This window comes from Excalfactoria chinensis, chromosome Z, assembly GCF_039878825.1.
Source record: "Excalfactoria chinensis isolate bCotChi1 chromosome Z, bCotChi1.hap2, whole genome shotgun sequence".
NCBI classification, from domain to species: Eukaryota; Metazoa; Chordata; class Aves; order Galliformes; family Phasianidae; genus Excalfactoria; species Excalfactoria chinensis.
Window position 1 is genome coordinate 49393423 of NC_092857.1, and position 21729 is coordinate 49415151.

General features: G+C 37.5%; 1 protein-coding gene across 3 annotated transcripts in view; it reads left to right on the top strand.

The window, feature by feature from the left end:
• FER (FER tyrosine kinase) overlaps nucleotides 1–21729 on the top strand; it is a 159407-nt gene that overhangs the window by 31573 nt on the left and 106105 nt on the right. For all 3 annotated transcript variants that reach the window (XM_072359817.1, XM_072359819.1, XM_072359818.1), the window contains 3 exons: nucleotides 14422–14605; nucleotides 16588–16725; nucleotides 17598–17717. In XM_072359817.1, coding sequence (XP_072215918.1) covers nucleotides 14422–14605; nucleotides 16588–16725; nucleotides 17598–17717 — 442 coding nt within the window. The remainder of the gene's footprint in view (nucleotides 1–14421; nucleotides 14606–16587; nucleotides 16726–17597; nucleotides 17718–21729) is intronic.

Here is a 21729-nt window from a genome sequence, read left to right on the forward strand (position 1 = left end):
TGAAAGTGGCAGAGGTGGAGTGTTAGGATTTTTGGGAAGCCCCCCTATAGCAAATCTTTTCCTCTTCCCTTTGGGAAAACAGTGGCACAGCTGAGTTGTAGAGGATGTACTGTTAAGTCCTGGTTGCTTTTTGGTGGTAGACTGCATTGTACTGCCCGATTGTGGCTGCCAGTGTCTTCTTGCCGTGTCAGTCAGAAATCGTTGAATCACAGGATCGTTTGGGGTGAATGGGACCTTAAAGCGGCCCCATCCATCCTGGCTGTGAAAATCTCCAGGGGTGGCTTATTCACAGCTTCACTGGGCAACCTCTGATTAAAGTGTAAATATCCCCTCTTTTAGTTAAAAACAGTTCCCTCTTGTCTTATTACTATTCAGACTGTGAAAAGTTGGTCTCTTGTTTGTTGTAGGCATGTAGCCTACACGGCAACACTTGTTTATAAGCTCCCCTTTTAGTACTGAAGGGCCACAGTGAGGTTTCCCTAGACCTTTCTGTTCTCTAAGGTGAAGAAACCTGACAGCTTGAGCTGTTCTTTGTAGTTGAGGTGCTCCTGCCCTCTGATCATTCATCCTTGTGGCCCTCCCTTCTATTTCTTCACTGAGCTCTCCAGACCTGGGGCCTCATGAAGGCAGAGCAGAGGGGGACAGTCACCTCTCTTATCTTCTTGGTCAACCTCTTTTGATGCAGACCGGGATACTGTTGGCTTTCTGGACTGCATGTATGCACTGTTGGCTCATGTGAAGCTTTTCATCCACCAGATCCCCCCAAATCCTTATCCACAGGGCTACCCTCTAAGAGTTCTTCTGCATACATGTAAGATTGCCCTAACCCAGGTGCACTGTCTTGCACTTGACCTTGTTGAACCTCACTGGGTTCTTGTGTGCTTGCTTCCTAAGCTTATACAGGTCCTTTTGCATGGCATTCTTTCCTTGTAATATCAACCAAACCACTCAGATTAGTGCTGTTTGAAAACCTGCAGAGGTCCCACTGTATGTGTTGGTGATAAGGATATTGAAGAGCACTGGTCCCAGGACTGACATCTGGGAAACACCACTCATGACCAGCCTCCACCCGGACATAGATGTGCTGACCACAACCCTCTGGCTATTACCATACAACCATATATATTTTTTTCCACTGACTAGTCCAGGCTTCAAATCCATATCTTTCCAGTTTGGAGATAAGGATGTGGTATGGGACCATGTTAAAATTAGATGACATCGGTCACTCTTCCCTTTCCAACCGATGCTGTTATTCAATCTTAGAAGGCTACCAGATTGCTTAGGCACAACATGCTGTTGGTGAAGCTATGCTGGTTGTCCTGGATCACCCCCCTGCCTTGCATGTGCCTTAACAGAGCTTCCAGGAGGATCTCTTCCATGATTTTCTCAGGCACAGAGGCGAGGATCATTGGCCTGTAGTTTCCTGGGTTTTCCATTCTACCATTCTTAAAAATGGGAGTGGTATTTTCATTAGCTCCGTGATTTGCTGTTCTTCTGTGGACCAGTGATTACCATGGGAGTCACAAATGTAGCTTGGCAAGTTATTCTTGGGTGTGGAGATCCCTGTGTCATGCAGACTAGTTGGTGCTAATCATTTGATTGATGAGCAGTTTTTATCTTTTACAGTCCTTACTTCTGTCTGTGATTTTATGGGTGGTGAGAGGCAAGTTGGGAGGGATAAAGTCAGCAAGCTGAACTGGTCCAGTGCTTCACTGATGATATATGGTGAAGCAGCTGAGGATCTGCACGGATTCTTTCTAATAATCTCTTCTGGTTTTAAAACATTTGAGTTGGAACATTTGTAATAATGTGCTCAGGATGCACAATGTGTTCATATGCTTAATTGAGCCAGTGGGGTATGTTGGGATCGTTCGGAGAAAAGCTTGAGAACTACTGGGTTGTCTTTGTGAATGAAATAGATGGCCCTTTATAATCTGCTGTAGGTGTGATATACAGAAGGAAACGTGTCACCTTGTTACAGTAGTGTCCCATAGTGATAGTAACATATTATACATAGGACTCTAAACCTACAATGATATTCTAACATCAGAGATGTTGAGTAACAAGGTAAATAAATAGAATGCAGCATGTTGACTTAGCTGCTGCAGGAAAATGCATGAAAACAAAATTTATGCCAGATATGAAGGCATTGTTTCTCCAAAGAAGAAGTCACAAAGTTCTAACAAGTTTCGTAAATGATGAGTAAAGAGCATAGCCTGAAAAGTGCAGAAGAGTTGTTAACATTTCTCAATACAATTTGATCTCAATTGACTGGATCTGTAATTGTTTCCAAATAAGGATATTATTTACAGAATTAGTTTTGTTTTTCCAGTAGTGCACTTCCATATTAAATTTCGTTGAGAATGAGAAAGTGTTTGAGGGGATTTTTAATGTTTTTTTGTTTGTTTGTTAGTTTTGGGTTTTTTTTGCTTTTTTTTTTTTTTTTTTTTTTTTAATGTATTGATGAAACAGTGCTTACTGCTATATGAAAAAAGAAAGAGTTCAGTGAGATCATGAGTAATTCGTAATTCACAGAATCAAAAGTAATATTGTGTTCTTTTTCATTCACTTAAAACAACAACTACAAAACAAAACAAAAACAACAAAACAAAACAAAACAAAAACATTAATTCTTAGACTGGCATTCATTTTTATAGCTGATTTTGGTATTTGATGTTAAAATCTGAAGTGATTTTATATCAGATAATCTTTATAAGCCGAAATAGATCCTGTATAGCTGTAGTAGGTTCGTACTGGATTTTAGTACAATATTGTGTTTACACAGCAAAATTTGTAGTTTTAGTGGAAACACACCTTGTACGCATGTTTACTGTATTCTTGTTGCTGGTTAATTACTGACTGAACATGGAAACCATTGTAACATGTTTAAGTAACAGAATGGATCTGAAATAAACACTAAAGGAAAAAAATATATTGATTATATTGAGTATATTATTTCTTATTTCATTTTATGCTGCTACATTATTATGGAAAAACACATATGAGATTTACCTGGGTTGGCTCATGTTCTCTGACGATGTTGTGGTTTAGGGGAGACTGGAAACAGTAACAATACACCTAGCGCACTACAGAGCATTGCATCTGTTGAAATAATGTATTTTTAAACCTACTACTCTTGTGATATGATACTCCAGATTTCATTGTCTTTTATGTTATATATTGAATTTTCATAAATAAGAAAGCTGTTGAAAAAGCTTTCATTCGAATTGTTGTCCTGCTACTCTTTCTGCTATCTGAATGGCCAGGCAATACTTCTATTAGGTGGCTGGTGCATTAATATTGTCTGCAAGGTAGTGATTAAGCTGCTACATTTCCTGATGGCTTGTTTAGCCTTTAGGGTTTGCTGAGATGAGAAAAAATGTTGAGTTTATTTTTGACTGAATCTGACATTGTAAGATGAAACAAGTGCTATTTGTTGAACCGGTCTGTCTTATTCAAAGATGTCAGTAGGCTGGGATGGATTTCAAACCAATGATAAAATCATTTGAATTGAAAGGGATACCCAGAGGCCATCTAGCCTAACTCCCCTGCAATGACCAGGACACCTAGAGCCAGATCAGGTTGCTCAGAGCCCCGTCCAGCCTGACTTTGAATGTCTCCAAGGATGGGGTATCCACTGACTCTCTGTGCCCCCTGTTGCAGTGCCTCACCACACAGTTGGATTTCTGGGCTGGCTCATGTCCAGCTTGCCATCCACCGTCCAGCCCATGTCCTTTTTGGCAGGCCTGTGCTCTTTTTGTCCTATGACATACATTGATATTGGGGGTTAGTCCTCTGTTGTAGGTCATAGGCACTAAAGCACTGCTTGCAGGCGCTAGGGTTCTTTCTTGTGTGTGAAATAAAGCTTCTAGAGATGGAAACTCTGTGGACTTCTGATGGAATTTGGAACCAGCTTGAACATATCGTTTTCACTCACAGAACATGCAGCACCAGGATGTGCTCTGCAGTCCTCACAAATCAGCATTTATGGGTCAGAGAATATTTATTAATGGTGCTTATTCAAACATCTTACTGCAGATAGTGTTTCAGTTCTTTTTATTTTTGTGCTTTATTTAAGTGCTGATATGCATAAAGTAAATAAATTTATTGAACTAACTCAGAAATTTAGGTATTCAGTGTTCTGTAAACTTGAAATCTTGAGGCAGAAGTGTTTCCCAAAAGTGTTTGTTACTTGCACTCATTAATTTGTTAGATAAGGTTTGGGAAAAACTTGCTATCCTTGTCTCAGAAATAAGCTGAGTGGAGGAGGAAGAGGGTGATTTTCGTTTTTGAATTCATGTAGGCTTCTTGCAAGACATAGAGGGAAGAAAAATACCTTAGATGAGAAGAAGGTAGAAGTCATATCTTTATAACATTATCTTTTGGAACCCATGTCAGTTAAGAGCACTATGCTTCCATCTCATTATTTGGAGAGTAATGTTAAGGTTGAGCAATATCAGACTTTGATTCCAAAGATAGAACTAACAACCAAAATGGTCCTAAGAGGGCTGCTCTGGAATAATACATTATTTTATTATGTTGGCCCACAACATCAAGATGTTGGTGGTATGGTAGTGGTGGTTGAACCTTCCCAGCAACATTCGTTATGTTCTTTTGCATTGTGACATTGTAACAAAGTGACATCTAACATGGCAATGCATACGAAGCAAAGGTGTGTAACTGAATTTTTCCATGCAGAAAAAAAATGCACTCTTTGGCATTCGTAGATGCTTGCTAAACATTTTGGAGATCAAGCAGTGTATGTGAACATAATGAGACAGTGGGTTGTGTATTTCAGCCACAGGGACAGTGGGTCTCTGCTGCACGCCTCTTCTTCATTGCTGCCAAAAATGCTGTCACAGGTTACCCTAAAATCTACCTGCACCCATGACAGGGGTATAGACGGCCCGCAGGCCGCTGGCCCAGAAGGAAAAGAAAAACAGGGAAAAAAGAAAGAAATACAGCGGCAATGATCTAAGGAGGCACACTTATTTACTAAATACTATATTGGAATACAGAATAACACAATATAATACAATATAATTGGAATTAAAGCTAACGAATCAAGTAAAATAAGAGAGAGTGAGTCCTGAAACCGAGAGGCCTACTGTAACTCTAGGCGAAACGGCTGGAACGCTCCCACACGGCTCTCCCCCTGGCTGGCAGGATCCAAGAGAGGGAGTCCAGCACTGAAGTGAGATTATATAGTCCTGGTCATATGACTGACCGTGGTGTTCCCTGGGACATTCAGTCTTCTTTCTGTCAGCAGCAGATTCGTCAAAATTATCTATGCTTAACATGATGTTATGATGTGGAATACTGATAGCAAAATTACAACGTTGCAAAACCATGACAAATGCATAGCTAAAGGTGGAGACTGTTGAAAAACAATGTTTTGTAGCTGTAAATTTACTCTATAGTAAAGTGTTATTGTGCTCTTTATAGCTGTTGTATTTTCCGTGGAAATACGTGGAAGGCATTACTTTCAGAGCAACCTACCTATCTTAGTTATAGTAGTTTGCATATAAAAAGCCTATGTAAGTCAGTGTAAGTTATTTTTAAAGTATCCTGACTTCTGGTTCTATGGAAGTGAAGCATGGCTTAGTGTGGGAAACAGTGCTTTAAAACTTGCATCACCCGGTCACGCACTGGCACTTTTCTTGGGTTTGGTAAGAGCTTTTATAAGACAGACTTGTTTTGAGAGTTGCTACTGATACTTGGATGTACTTAGCATTATTTAAGCAGACAATTCAGGGACTTTCTAAGTTCAACCATGTAGGTAATACATAGTAACTGTTCCAGGGTCTACAAGCTGTTGTAACTTCCTTTCCCATTCAGTGGTGAAAGACTGAAAATATCGTGCAAACCATGGGGAAATGCTGGACAGGTGAAATGAAGACATTAGAGGGTTGCTTCTGAAAGCTGGAAGTAACAAACTTTTCTTGAGACTGCGAATTGTGTAACGTTTTCTTTATTGTTGAGATCAGTTACCTTGAATAGAAATAGTTACTTGAAATATCACTATAGTCTTTATTCTTTCTGTCCTGGGGTAGAATCATAGAATGGCTTGTGTTGAAAGGAACTTCAAGGATCATCAAATTTTGATCCCCTGCCACAGGCAGAGTTCCCAGCTGCTAGGTCTACTGTTAGGTCAGATTGCCCAGGGCCCCATCCAGGCTGGCCTTAAACACCTCCAGGGACTGGGCATCTGTGTTTTCAGAGGTGTGTACAAAATTCACTTGAGTGAAGAAGAATGCGGAGATCCTGCTGGTATTCCCTCCATCCATCAATGTGAGGAAGCAGTTATAAGGACAAGTTTAGGATTCCTTAATATATTGTATTGCGTTAAAAAATGTTGCTATAAGATGACCGATGTGCAAGTATTAGTCATCTCACTGATGAGTATAGAAAACATTTTAAATAGAGTAATACAAGGAAATAGTTAAAAAGGTGCATACCTTCCTAGGCACAGCGACATAATGCCCTGTGAAAATGTTTATCTCTGGAGCTAATAAGAATTTTTTTTCTTTACACAAGAAAATTACCACATGAGATGTTCGTTATATTGAGAAACAGAGAAAAAGCAAAAAGTTCAGGAGTTATCTCTGTTACTGGAATCACTGGGAAAAATGTTTTTGGAAAGTTAGACACGTTACTAGGAAATTATTTGAAAACCTGTTATTATAAAGTCTATTCAGTGTCTAATAGATGGACTTTTATATGTTACTGCTGACACTTAGGATAAAGATTCTAAATTGAACCAAGAAGAAACATCTTTCTGACTCAAAAAGAAGTTTTATTCTGAAGTGACAAGCTTCTCAGCATTTCTTGTGAAGTAAATCTAGACAGCCTAATAAAGGCAGGTGTTAATTTAAATTAAAACCGTTCATTGCATCTTAGCCACAGAGTAAACAAAACAGAGATGAGAAATCCAAAGGAACCTTTGAAGGTGACCAAGGAGTATAACTTGTTCTGTGCTTGTGCAATGCAGTGTGAGATGTAATGAGAGGAAAGAGAGAGATGGTGTGCCTGCTGTCCTCCCAGTGCATGTAGCTGGTTGCTTAGTGGCTTAGGCTGAGCAGTGTGAGACCAGAGTTCTGTCTGTTATGACCTGTAGTGTGTAACAGATAATAAGATAGGAATTGCAAGATTTAGTTAAAACTGTGCCAGTATAAATCACAGGATCTAAGAATGTTAATCTAACATGAAGAATACTGCACATGTAGCTTGAGAATTGGGAAGAAGACTGCAAGGTCCAGCTTAGGTCGGATTCAGCTACTAATAATGCATAAAATTGCACAAGTTAGAGAAAACTTGTTTCTTTACATTGTAGGGAGTGATTGATTCCTGGAAGCATGTAGTTTCCAAGATGAAACAAGCTGAGAGAGGGAATCTAATTTGAGCTTGGTCTGAAGCAACTGCAGTGTCTTTGTTCTTGGCAAATTCTTAGAGGATGCAGTGTGCAAGTGTGAATCTTCCCTACATACCTCTGTGACTATGTAGTGAAGCTTTTGAAAAGCTTGCAGAAGGGAGTGATGTCTCTCTTCAGACTCTTAGGATTTGGACAGCCCTACCTGCCCAGGCCCCAGTGTCACCATCAGCTATCAGCCCCTGTCGCAGTGAGGCCACAACAGGGCTGGGCTCCAGCTTTGCACAGTCCCGCTCTGCCCAGCCACAGCCCCCAGCTACAAGGCTTGAATCAGCATGTGCAAAAACAGTAGTTGTCACTGCCTATCAGTAAACAAATCTCATGCCATCTTACTAAAAGGTTCAGGTAAAGCTCCTTCCTATGAGCGCTTTCTACTGCTGGTGTGTATTTGTTTGTTACTGTTCAGCCTGTGAAGATTAGGCTCCTGAGTAACACAGCTTGGGAAGAACTGTTTTAGCATGAACTTTGTCTTACGTAGCTGAACACCAAATTTCCTTCTTGCTTCAGCTGTCTCCACTATCTTCAGTCTGTCAGAGTGCTGTTGTTGTTATTTTTGTTTTGTTTTAAGAGTGATACCAAATTTCTTTCTTAGAACCAAAGTGATAACCTTTGGTTTTCTCTGTCATCACGAATTATTTTAATTCTCTGAAGACATGCATTTTTATGTCCTTAAACTCTTATGACACTTGTAGAACTGTGCCTTTCTTCCTTAATATCTGTAGTAATTTTAGATTTTTGGTACCTTTACATCTCTGATTTCAATCCCAATTCATATCTGTTTCTGTCTATTCAGATGTAAAATTTTTCTCCGTTCCCACTTCTTCCGTCAAATTACTTTCCATGTTTGTATGTGTCAGTATTTTTCAGAATATCAATGAGAACTGAATTTTAAATGGATTTATTTTTAACTTGCTTCCTCTGCTGTGTGTAAAATGCTTATCTTACTATGTTCTAAGCATTATCTGGACCATTTGTGTATTTCCTTATGATATCGTGTGTTTCCTTGCTGAAGGTTTTTTTCAGATGTTTGCTATTGTTTGAAAAATGAGTTGTCAAACGCACACTGTCTGTTTAGCATGGGGTCCTCTATCCCTGAATCAGCTGTTTTTACCTTATCTTGTAATCTGTTCATTCTCCAATTACAAAGTACTGTCTCATCACATTGTACTGCTCTTAAACATTGCCTGTGTTGCTTTTCCTGTTTTCACCCATAACCAGAAAAATTTGATCAGATTTGCTTTTGTACTTGCTGAACTGAAGCGACTTGAATTCTTGACATCATGTCTTGTCTTACAAGTTTCATAGAGATTCTTGGCTGTAGTTTCTTTTGTCTAATTATTTTCTTCCCCATTGTTATTGTCATGGGTTAACCTAAAATCTACCTGCACCCATGACAGGGGAAATATCATATCATAGTATCATAGTATCGTGCGAGTTGGAAGGGACCTTAGAGATCATCGAGTCCAACTCCCGGGATTTGAGCCCTCTGTGTAGCAGAGCGGCACTTCTACCCCCTGCTCCACAGGGGGGATTCGAACCCGGGCCCCCTGGTGTTGCAAACGGGAATTCTACCGCTGCGCCACCGGGGCACACATAGACGGCCTGCAGGGCTGCTATCCCAAAAGGAAAAGAAAACAAGGAAAAAGAAAATAAATACAGCGGCAATGATCTAAGGAGGCACACTTATTTACTAAATACTATATTGGAATACAGAATAACACAATATAATACAATATAATTGGAGTTAAGGCTAACGAATCAAGTAAAATAGGAGAGAGTGAGTCCTGAAACCGAGAGGCCTACTGTAACTCTAGGCGAAACGGCTGGAACGCTCCCACACGGCTCCCCCTGGCTGGCAAGATCCAAGAGAGGGAGTCCAGCACCGAAGTGAGATTATATAGAGTCCTTGTCATATGACTGACCGTGGTGTTCCCTGGGACATTCAGTCTCCTTTTGTGAGCAGCAGATTCGTCAAAATTATCTATGCTTAACATGATGTTATGATGTGGAATACTGATAGCAAAATTACAACATTGCAAAACCATGACAGTTATTCATGTATGGTCTGTCAAGATCTTAAAATTGGACTTTAATTTTTATTTGATCTGTCCTAGAATTCTGCTGTTTTTCTCTCTCCTTTGTTGAAGGAACTTAAGAACGAATAGATGAGAAAGTGAGACTTTGACGTGGTCTTCTAGACAGTTTTTCTTAATGGAAGTTAATCTTTGTTTAGAGTTCTTTGGTAGAGATATTTGTCTGAGCTGTAGGATATATTCATTATTTTTGCAATGAAGAAAAGATCAGGGCTTATAATAGCATGTATCCTTTAAAGTACACTGTTGTGGGTAGATTTCTTTTTATTGTTTTCATTTATTAGTTTATTTTGTGTGTTAGCTAATGTTCTCTGTAGATACCAAGAAATTATTTCTTAGGACGTTGTTTCGAAATTCTTCATAATCATAATCACTGAACTTTATGAGCTATTTTTTTTCTTCGTTCTAAAGAGTTGTCCAGTTTATGTCTTGCCATTGTAAGTGAATTTTTGCTTTTAATAGAAGACATCATACAAGAGTTTTTCTGGATGTATGTAGCAGAGTTTTTACTAGGAAATGAAATACTTGACTCTCTAGAGTAGTTTAACAAGAATGCCAGCCTTTTCTTTGCAGATGTCAGCCTTTCATAATTGAATTTTGTAAGCTTCACAATGTTGTTTGTGACTTGACATACAGTATACTCAGTTTGTTTCTGTAAACATTGAACAGGTTTGACAACAACTGATGGTAGTAGGATTATATCTATTCATAAAATTTGTGTACAGATAAAGAAAATATGATGTTGTCCTTGATGTTTATTGACACATAGAACAACTGTACTCCGCCTCACTGCATTTTTCTGCTTTCAAGAATAAAGTATGGGAATAGTACTGTAGCAACATTTCTTTTATTACATGTTCAAAGGCTGCATTTGAAAGTAAAATGTGTATGGTAGATTGATCTAGTCTAAAAATTTTGGAGGTATTTTCCTAATGAGTAATGAACACCAAAGGAATTTAGTTCTTACAGCACAAGGAGGGGTAGTTTATCCATTTACAAGTTTTATGAAAGAGATGCAATCTTGACAGTCTCTAGTTATGTAGTTGTGATTATTAGTGGAATGAATTTTCAGTTTAGTTTAGTTGTTGAAAGCAGTCTGTTGTGTTGTTCACCATTGGAGCTCTGTATGGTTTTACGTACATTGGTTTTTGTTTAACTGATAGAATATGCAGCTTAAGGACATGCATGGACAAACTGCAAGTTTTAAGCTCTTAATTTTACTGTAATATTTGGAGATAATTTTGGTTTATGTAACCTAAACAGTCCAACATTTATTTTCTCTGCTGCCATCTTGACCTCCTTTGCCATTTTCCAAAGGCATTCTCAGTCCAGTGCATCTCCTCAAGGGTTAGGCTGTGTTTAAGCAAAACTGAGTTGTTTCAGTTTTGTGTTCCACAGAATCACAGAACTGTAGGGGTTGGAAGGGACCTCTTGACATCATCGAGTCCAACCCCCCTGCCAAAGCAGGCTCCCTACAACACGGTGCACAGGTAGGCGTCCAGGCGGGTCTTGAATATCTCCAGAGAAGGAGACTCCACCACCTCCCTGGGCAGCCTGTTCCAGTGCTCTGTCACCCTCACTGTAAAGAAGTTCTTGCGCACATTCGTGCAGAACTTCCTGTGCTGAAGTTTCAGCCCATTTCCCCTAGTCCTGTCCCCACGCACTACTGAAAAGAGATCAGCCTCGCCACTATGGCTCCCACACCTCAGGTATTTATAAACCTGTGTTCAAGCTGCCTTGTCCTGCTCTCTTTCATCCAGTCCCTGAACTCTTAATTTCTACATGATAGCTTCCCTTCCAAACTCTCTTCAGTCATTTTCCATTATCTTTACATGTTCACATGCCTCTTATTCTCCACAAACACCATGCAGTGTTTCTGTTTTATCTATCAGCAGCCAAGATGATGTCATAACCTACTGTATTTGAAAGCTGAGCATTTATTACACTTTGATTCATTCTCAGATTTGCTGTAGTGTTTTGTTAAGGGGTAATACATTCAAACAAGTACTTGAGGAATGGGAAAATAGGATACTACACTGTCTCACTATCGTGTACACTTGGTACACTGGTGTCAGATGTTTCTTAAGTTCTGGAATGTTATTCTGGCCTTGCTGTGAATGATATGGGTTTAATTTAGAAAAAATAGCTCAGTGTTCTTAAGTTTTAGCAAAACAAACAAACAAACAAAAGTCTTCCAGTGAAGCATGATTTTTTTGTTATTTGCTTTGTCAGTATCTTCAACAGCATCTTTATCACCTCATATATTAAGCTCCTACTAATGTTTCTGAGGACTATCCACTGAGTGCCTACTTCTTCCTTTAAAAACTGACTGTAGTAGTTCTGTTATAACTTTCTCAGGTAGCTTCAGAGTTCTAAAGCTAAATAGCTTCCAGTCCTGCTAATTTCTGATGCCTCAGAGGAGAGATTGTTAATCTCTTTCATAGAGAGACATTTCAGTGTGGAAAACGCTGAGTCATTCATAACGAACATGAATGAAAAATGCTCATATTTTTTTTTCTTCCCTACCAGCTTTTTGTGTAGCTGTTGTTTAGACTTTCTGACAAGCTTGCTGACTGCCTTGTGTTTGAAAGAGGACCAGTTTGTTGCTGTTTTAGAAGTTTGTCTCTTAACGTTTTTTGACATGCCTTAATGTGTTTCTGTATTTTATCAGAATATTCAGTCTAGACCTTTGTGTGTTTCTTGTTTGACAGAATTCCACCCTTTCCACTTGTACTTTAAGGTTTTAAATTTGCCATGTCTTCTTTTCTCTAGTTCTTTGTGATATGTGGATGACATGTTAAAATAGTCTTTTATTATTTATTTTAGTGTAAAATTATAAGAAATGCAGCAGTTTAAATGAGATTATTCTAGTTAGTGTGTGTTAATTTGTGCAGATAATGGCAGATATAGATTCATTTAAAATGCTTTTAATTCCTGGGAGAAAAAATCAGGCAATTCATAAATACCATATTCTTTATAACAATAGATATGAGGAAGATCTTATAAGTCCCAGTAAGAAATATATAATGTATTATCCTTTCACAACTATGACAAGGGCAATGCATGACCAGGTAGGAAATATTCCAGTAGAGGTGCAAATCTGTCCACATAAAGCTTCTTGGTGAATAGGTATTAAGGGGGTACTGTCAGAATAATGTATTGTGTGGGCTACTGCAGGATATATGTTGGGATTAGATGTGGGAGTTCTTTCCGTGTTTCATCTCTTGGATCTAGAGTTTGATTATTAAATTTACAGTTATCAGTATAACTTAACGGAATTTAAAGTGCATTAGAGGACAGCTATAGAGTTTCAGATCATTCAAGAAACAAAAAGGCTGGCTAGAAATAATTAGTGGTGTGTATGTACATATGTATATATCTATATATATTTAGTGCTAATGGGAACCCTTAGTTCACAGCCTGCAGCCTGAACCAGTGATTGAGCACTGGGAACACAGATGCAAGCAGTTTACCTATATGACTGGAAAGGATGGACTCTGGGTCCTAACCTCATTTTAGGGCTGATAGCCAAAAGGAAGCATCTCTACTTGGAGATCTCCTTCCCTGGGAATTTCTAGTGAGCACTGATCTGTGGAAAAGGGTGAGCCATTCCTTCTGTATTACTGAACTGTGATCATTGCCTTTCTTGGGTGATCTGAAACTGGCTATAGGCAACTATATCAACTCCTGTCCTTACAGCATGGTTGTATGGTGTTCAAAAAAAGTGTAATTTACCCTTTGGCTTTCAAAGTTGGACTTTACATGAAGTTACGCTTGTGTAAAGCTGTGAGCCATTTGACACAAAGGGAAAACAGGATTTACAAGGGAAGGTTATAGCGTGGTTAGTGTAAAAATTAGAAGATTGGGTGGATGAGGAGGTTGTATAATCTTTTCATACATAAAAGATGAATTACAGAGGGCTATAGAACCTATTTTTCATGTGACGCATGGGTGAAATAAGCAGCAGTTTAAATTCATAAATTTGTATTGGAGGTTGAAGGAATTAGATGATAGTGATATGCTTTCAGCTAGCACAGCACTAGTTGTACTGGGAAGTTGCATTGTTGTCACTGGAGATCTTGGGAAGACGTATGTCACGTTGCTGCATAATTACTGTGGCTAAGAGTAGAACAGATGACCTTCTGCAGTACCTTGTAGCTCTCTGGTTCAGCGCTGAACTGTCCTGATAGAGCTAGGACTGCAGTGTTGGCCTCCTGATCAGTATGCTGACAGTGATGAGGAAGTGCTAAGTTATAGTAAAGCTGAGAGTTTTGTACAGAAATAGCAGTACTAGAGTTCAGCTACTGATACAAGACTGCATCAGTGCTTGCTTGGGATGATATGTAGCACTAGAATTTTGCCCAAAATAAATGACAGCTTCTGTGTGTCATAGGTCTCAGCTGGGAAGATATCTCTTTTTTTCCTCATTTAAAATGTTTATTCACTTTGATGCAAATGAAATGTTAGCATTTCAGTAGTTGTGTGTGAATTTTTTAGTCTTAACAATTATATTATTTCTATACCAATGTAGACAGTGCACTTTCAGGTAAAGAATTTTGGCAAAGTAAATGTAATTCTTTTCTTACCTAGAATAAAAAAAAGAAGAGATTTGGTCCTAGAAACTGCAGAATGGTCATATTTACTTCTTCAGTGAAATACCTTTGAAAAGTTGTATTTCCAAATAATAATAATAAAAACAAACAAACAAACAAACAAACAAAAAAAACATGTATTACCAAATACCTTGGAATTGTATTTCTGCAGGATAATAATAATTTAAAAAAAGAAGGTGCAAACCTATTATGAATGAATTATATGTCAATTAGATTTATGCCGCTCATAAATCTGTGTACTTTTAATTCACCTTTTTTGTTTTGTTTTGATTCTGTTTTCCCTTAGGAAAGGAGACAGAGAAGGCCAAAGATCGTTGTGATAAAGCCACTATGAAGCTTCATATGTTGCATAATCAGTATGTATTGGCACTGAAAGGAGCACAGTTGTATCAGCACCAATATTATGACACTACGCTTCCTCTGTTACTTGATTCGCTACAGAAAATGCAAGAAGAAATGATTAAAGCCCTGTAAGATACTTTTGTGCATATTTTAACTTTCAAATGTGTTGTGTATTCTGATTTATAGCATTATTAAAAATTAGTAAACTGTAATCAATTGTTTGTATTTCAGTTGACAGTAATTGCACATAAATAAGTATGTTCGAATACATACAGTAGGTTTGAAGGATTACTTATGCATTTGGCAGGACACTGTCTTAACTTTTCAGTTTAACAGATTAATTACAGTGTTTGCAGTTTGTCCTCTCCTTCATCTGGAATAATATATTAGTTTGTTACCTCTCTAGTAGTCTTATTTTAATGAAATTTTGCCACTAAAAACTTAAACTGTCCAGCGATCTTGACGGTCACTTTGGAGGCAGACCAGGCAGATGTATGGTCAGATGTATGGGCAAATAACAGGATCATGTAAGCATAACCTTACTATGAGCAATCCAACCTTAAAAATGTAGCTATGTTTTGCCTGGAAGATCATTCTCTGCATTGCTGCAGAAGGTGTGTAAACTGATTATCCTAGACAACAGGCATCAAGCCCTCTTTTCTGGACCCTAGGTGACACGCTGCCTCTGTGACTCTCTTGAAGAGTTCCCAAAGAGTTTCCTGGGGAGTTGGTTAGGTCTTCTTAAGTGTTTTGTAAGTCAATAAAAGGCAAAACGATTACTTCTTTCTGTAGGTGTTGTTCAATTAGACATGAGGCAATCTTCTGTAACTCATTTTCTTACTTTTACAGAAGTACATGCTTATACTGATGTCAGCAAATAGGAAATGAGGGAGAATTAAAGATTTCATGCTCAGTATCTCAGAATCCCAGAATGTCAGGGGTTGGAGGGACCTCTGAAGATCATCTAGTCCAGTGCCCTCGCTGGAGCAGGAACACCTAGACTAGGTCACGCTGGAATGCATCCAGGCAGGTTTAGAATGTCTCTAGAGAAGGAGATCCCACAGGCTCTCTGGGCAGCCTGTTCCAGAGTTCTGTTTGTGTGAAGTAGACATTAATGGCCCCGTTGTCAGTATTGTTGCATTACTGTTATTGATTCTGGTGCAAAAATCTAAATTAAATAGATCTCTATGGTACTTTAAGTCTTTTTAATCTCAGTGTATTTAGAATCACAACGAGAGAACACAGTTAAATTTCTGTGTTGTAATTAAGGTGGTTTTTTTTTGTTTGTTTTTTTTTGTTTTTTTTCCCAGAAATGTGAGTTTAAGTAATACACTGAAGCCTTATTGTATAAAAAGGGGCTATTGAGACCACTTGCATTTGCTGTCTCTGAATACAAACTTTGAAAGTAGTTCTGTTGATTTCTAAACTTTCTGTAGTTAAATCTGAATTCATGGGGAAACTACTGCCCTCTGATATCGTTTCTTAGTTCTACAGAAAGAAATGGTGATTTTGTATCTGGGGCTTGGTGTTGCTGCCATGTATGTGAAACATACTTTCTTAATAGTTCTGATTTTGCTGACCAGCTAGTTTGGTTTTTATGTAGATAGTCAGTAATTGTCATTGATTCCCTTTCTTTTAGATACAGCATTGTTATATCTGATATTGGTCTATCATTTGTTACACTCTTTGAATTCATCTGGAACCTTTTCATACACATTCACAGGCAAAGCAAGACTTAATGGGTTATCTTGTTATATATGTCTTGATATTTAAAGATCATTCCCAGAAAGAGTGTATTATTACCCCTTTCTCTGCATTTTCCTCGTGGCTGGTCAAAATCATCGGTATTTTAAGAGACTCACCATGCTTCAACACCTGGCAAGCTAGCAAGTTTGTCAAAATATACATATATTATAAATTTAAATAATTTATAAAGAAAAGGCCACAAATGCTCTGTTATTGCTTTGAGTAATATACATTGTCTTATTTTTTCCCTTGTTAGTCAGTTGCAACAAGAATTTATAGAAATATCAAACTGAAACTTTGAAGCATTTCCAATACCATCTGTGCTTTTAGTGCCATGTACACTGGAATTTTTCTTCCTCTCTAGGAAAGGAATCTTGGATGAGTACAGCCAGATCACCAGTCTTGTTACGGAAGAGATTGTGAATGTCCACAAAGAGATACAGACTTCAGTTGAACAGATAGACCCTAATTCTGAGTATAATGACTTCATAGATACTCACAGGTACACATTTTCATCTTGGTGTGCATGTTCATATTATATTTGGGTAAATTTTGCATTGCACTGCAATACTGCTTGAGCGATTAGGCTTGAATTTGTTTTGTTTTTTTTTTTTTTCCACCTCATTAATTAAAAAACTTTATTCTAACTTGAAAAGTACAGAATGCTGATAGATATTTGCTTAACCAACTACCTCTTTGACTGGTTGTACAAAAACAAAATCCATGTTGATGTTATTGCATGTGAAAAGTCATAGCTTGGGTACTGACAGTGGAGTATAAATTATGATCCAGCTTCAGTGCAGTCTAATTTGTTGTGTATTTGGTTGGAGTTTGCATCTGTTATAATGCAGAGTTTGTACACTTTATTTATCTCACTATCCTGATTGTGGGTAAAGTGAATGTTAGGCATCACAGTGTACACTGTGGTTACTGCAGAGTGAGCAGCACCTGAAACAATAGAGCATGCAGATAATGCAGTAAAGTCTTGTGTTTTTAAAATATACTGCAATTTCTATTTATTGAGCTGTTACTCAGTAAATAGAGCATGGAGGTACATATGGAAATAGTTCTAAGACCTCTTGTTTTATACTTTATTGTTAAAATGTATGAATTAGTAATTGTCAAGTGCAGGTTTATAGCAGGGTCAGTGGCCTGTGCAAATGAATGTCTTATTAGAAACTTTGATTATCCTATGAACTTAATTCAAAAAAATTATAATTTATTTCATGCTTAGGTGTTTTTAAGACTGTATTCTTTATTCAAATGAAAAAGTAGGTGTATGCAATTGCTACTTCCTATTTTTTCATATGTAATTTTAACTGTGTTCTAACTATATTCCAATTTTGTAAATACAATATTTATTTAATGAATTAGATCTTCAGAAGTTGTTGAACAAGAAATAGAATTTGATACATCCTTATTAGAAGAAAATGAAAACCTTCAAGCTAATGAGATCATGTGGAATAACTTAACAGCAGAAAGTTTACAAGTCATGTAAGTCATCTTTTTCAAAAATCTCATCCTTTGGAAATGCTGTCGTACTTCTTATTAAAATAAATTCATTGCATTGGCATGCTCTCATTTTTAAGGTCCGTTTTCTCAAATCAGTATTTTCAAGCTGTAAACTCTTACTGATTTCTGTTCTTATTGTTCCTTGGCACAACATACCCAGACCCTCTGCAAACTTGCCAGCGCTTTCAATATAGCTTTCCTTCCTCTGCAGTTAATTTATACTTTGCCCCAAATCCATCATTAATCTTCCTTAGACATTTACTTACCTTCCCAAAACTGTTTCCACACTAAGTACTCTAGGAAAATGTACTGGAATCACTGATAAAGCCACTGTGTACAGTGATGTCATCAGCGACTTAAATTACCATCCACAGGCATTTCACAGGTGTTTTACTTCACTTGATTTCTGTTTTCTTTAGTTTTTTAAATTATTAGAATTTAAGTAACTCTAATAATTCCCATTATTAGAATTTAAAATATATTAGCTTACTCAGACAAGTGTACATTTTGTATTACATTTCATGGGAACTTTAGTTAAGGTGATAAAATGCATATTTACATATTTTGCTTATTTTGTAGTTAAATGTTTTCATTAATTTTACCAGCTTTACCTTCAGTCATTTGCTACTGGCATGCAGTTCTTCTGCTGAGGTTATTATTTTTAGTATGTTCTCCTTATTTTATCAACCTCAGCTTTTCCATAAATTAGCTTGATGTAGCTGCTTCGGAGATTAAAAAATACATGTGTGTACAACTAATATTTCTTACAGCAATATAAAACTGTAAAGTGGGAATAATGATCAGCTTGTGATTCTTTGGTGTCTGTGCTGTATATCCATGTTTGACAAGATTGTGTGCTATAGAAAGCATAACTAGTCCAAATAAGATCAGCGGTGAGTTGTGGTTTTTAAATTCTTTTATGTTTAGTCAAATTGTTTCTTGTAGGTTATTCTGAAAACCAAGGCTATAGGGAGTTCTCATAGCAGTGAGATATTTGGAACAAAAACATTAGGATGTATTTTCCATAGATTATTCTAATTCTAGCGCTTCTTCACCATGAGAGATTCTCTGGATTTTGTTTGTTTCTTTTTCCAGGTCACTAACTAGCATATCTTTTCATAAATTTATTCTTAAATAGGTATTGAAATAAGTTTTCAAATGTAAATTTTTAACTTGCTTCATTAAACTTTCTTTGTTAAACTCCTCCTCCTTTTTACCGAAGGAGCTTCATCTGTCATTATTTGATAATCCTACAATAGTTAAACCCCTTCCTTCTTTAGGCATGCTTCTAACATATTCTGCATCATTACTAAACTGAGATCATCCCTGGGTGAACTCTTTAAATGCTGTACATGTAAATCAACTTTAGCTCAGTAACAGGAAATACACACTTAATAAATCTGCCTCTTTGATCCATCTTTATGTTTTTCTAAGATTCTACAATCAGTAGTTCAGAAACATTAATAACTTCTTTTGCTTTTATGAATAAAACATTAGCATTTCTAAGTAAGACATATGAAAGGCTAGTTTTCTTGTTAAATAGAGTCTGTCAAAATGTCTATTTATATTTATATATATATATGCATATATATATATATACACTTGTATTTATATTATGCACTTACATATTTGTCAAGTTAAACACATTTTCAATACAACTTCCTGTCTATTCTGTTATAAACTCAGTGTTCATCCACTTCAAATTCTTCTATGCATTTGAAAGACAAGTTTTATGGGATGATAATATTTTTAGAACAGGAATCAAAGAGCTCTTATAAACATTGCCTTCTTCAAGGTGCTCATTTTCTATTGTAGTTCATACTTTTAATTGATTAAAAATTAATTTAAAAGTATTAATAGTTAATACTTTTAATTTAATTACTTACAATTGTCTTAACCAACTCTGTTAATACTGACCAGCAAGGAAAACTATGGAGGAGAGTAGTAACAGCACAACCATTCTGTCATCTCTCAGCCTATCGTATCTTTCAGCTAGGAAATGTTTTGTGTCTGAAGTGTTATTTGTTTGCAGTAGTATTAGACATATTTTACTTCTGTGATTTTTGTCCAGTCAGTTTTAATATGTACAATTATCTATTGTCCACAAAATTTGCACTCTTAAGATCTTCATCAGCCTGGTGATGTTTTATGATGGTGTCACTGCATCAACGGACAAGGGAAGAGACACTGATATAATCTATCCTGACTTCAGTAAGGCCTTTGACATGATACCTCACAACATCCTTCTTTCCAAGTTGGAAAGTTATGGATTTAAGGGGTGGGCAGTCCAGTGGTCCATGACAGTGTCTGGATGGAAATCGATAATATGTGGTGTCCCCCAAGGATCAGTGCTGTGACCAATGCTCTTTGATATCAGTGACAATGACAGTGGAGTCAAGTGCACACTCACCAAATTTGCTGATGAAACCAAGCTGTGGGTTGCACTCAGCATGCACACAGGGACAGGATGCCGTGCAGAGAGACCTAGACAGGCTTGAGCAGTGGGCCTAGGAGAACCTCGTGAGGTTCAACAAATCCAGGTGCAAGGTTTTGCACCTGGGTTGAGGCAACATCCACTACTAATACAATCTCGTGATGAAAAGGTAAGAGCACAGACCAGCCAAAGAGGACCTGGGAGTACTGGTGGATGGAAAGCTGGACATGAGGCAGTAATGTGTCCTCACAGCCTAGGCAGCCAACTGTAACCTGGACTGCATCAAAAGAATCATGGCTATCAGGTCAAAGGAGGTGATTCTGCCCTCCACTCAGTGCTGGTGAGACCTCACCTGGAGACACAGATCTGTTGGAGCATGTCCAGAGAGCTACAGATAAGGAAGAACTCTTTTACAGTGAGGGTGGTGACACACTGGGAGAGGTCACCCGGAGATTTGGTGGAAGGCCAGTCCCTGGAGACATTTAGGGTGAGGGTGGATCAGTCTCTGGGCAACCTGATCTAGCTGTGGATTTCCCTTTTCGTTGCAGCTGAGTTGGACTGGATGACCGTTAAAGGTCCCTTCCAGCTCTTAAGGGTTCTGTGATTCTAGGTGGAAGTTGATGATGACTAGCTCATCTTTCTAAGCAGTGTGGGAGATGTGGTGTCTCCTCATACACATCAGTGAGTGTCTCGGAACAGTATAGGGAAATTGCAAAAAGCATAACAATAAAAGTTTATGCTTGTCAGGTTTTAAAGCATCTCAGAAATTTTCAAAAGAACTACACTGATACTCAGTTTCAGTCTCATACTGTCATATAAAATTAGATATTTTTGAAATTTTAAAGCATTTCAATGTGTTGACTCTGTATGCATACAGTCATATATTCCAGTGATGAACAATCTCATTAGTTTGGTTTTAACTTACTGAATACTTGTGCTTTACTGTATCTATTTTTGGTGTGTACTGAAGCTTGTTCTCCGCAGAAACTTTCTGATTCAGTACTTAGGCGATCTAAGCCAATGATTTTAAAACTCAGGGTCGTCAGTCAGTTTCATATTGTTTCAACACATGCAGAATGTGTATTTAAGAAGCCATCCTCTGTTTGTAAAGAATGCGGTATATTGATTTTACTTGCAAATTTGTAGATGTAACATCTGTTTCTTTTATGTTAAGTCAAATACAGCGTTGATTAAAATACTGATTGGGAAGCTGACAGAAAAACAACAGTATTGTCAGTTAGAGAATTGGTAATTAATTTTTAAGCAAGGTATTAAAGTTTGATAGTTGATATTAAATCAGAGAATCAAATGTAAGAATTGTTGTTTCTGAGAAGTTCAGCATACAGATTTTGATAATCTAATAACAGTAAAACTGTTGATCAGGAAAAGAGACATTGATGTTTTACATGTTGCTTTTTTCCTAAAAATAAATGTGCAGATGGTTGTTCATTTGGGAAGCAAATTATTATTGTTCACGATATGGCTTTTTTGTAGTCATTTAAGTCTTGCAGTATCTAGGACTGTCTGAATAAAGAATATGTTTAAGCATATTAGTTTGTG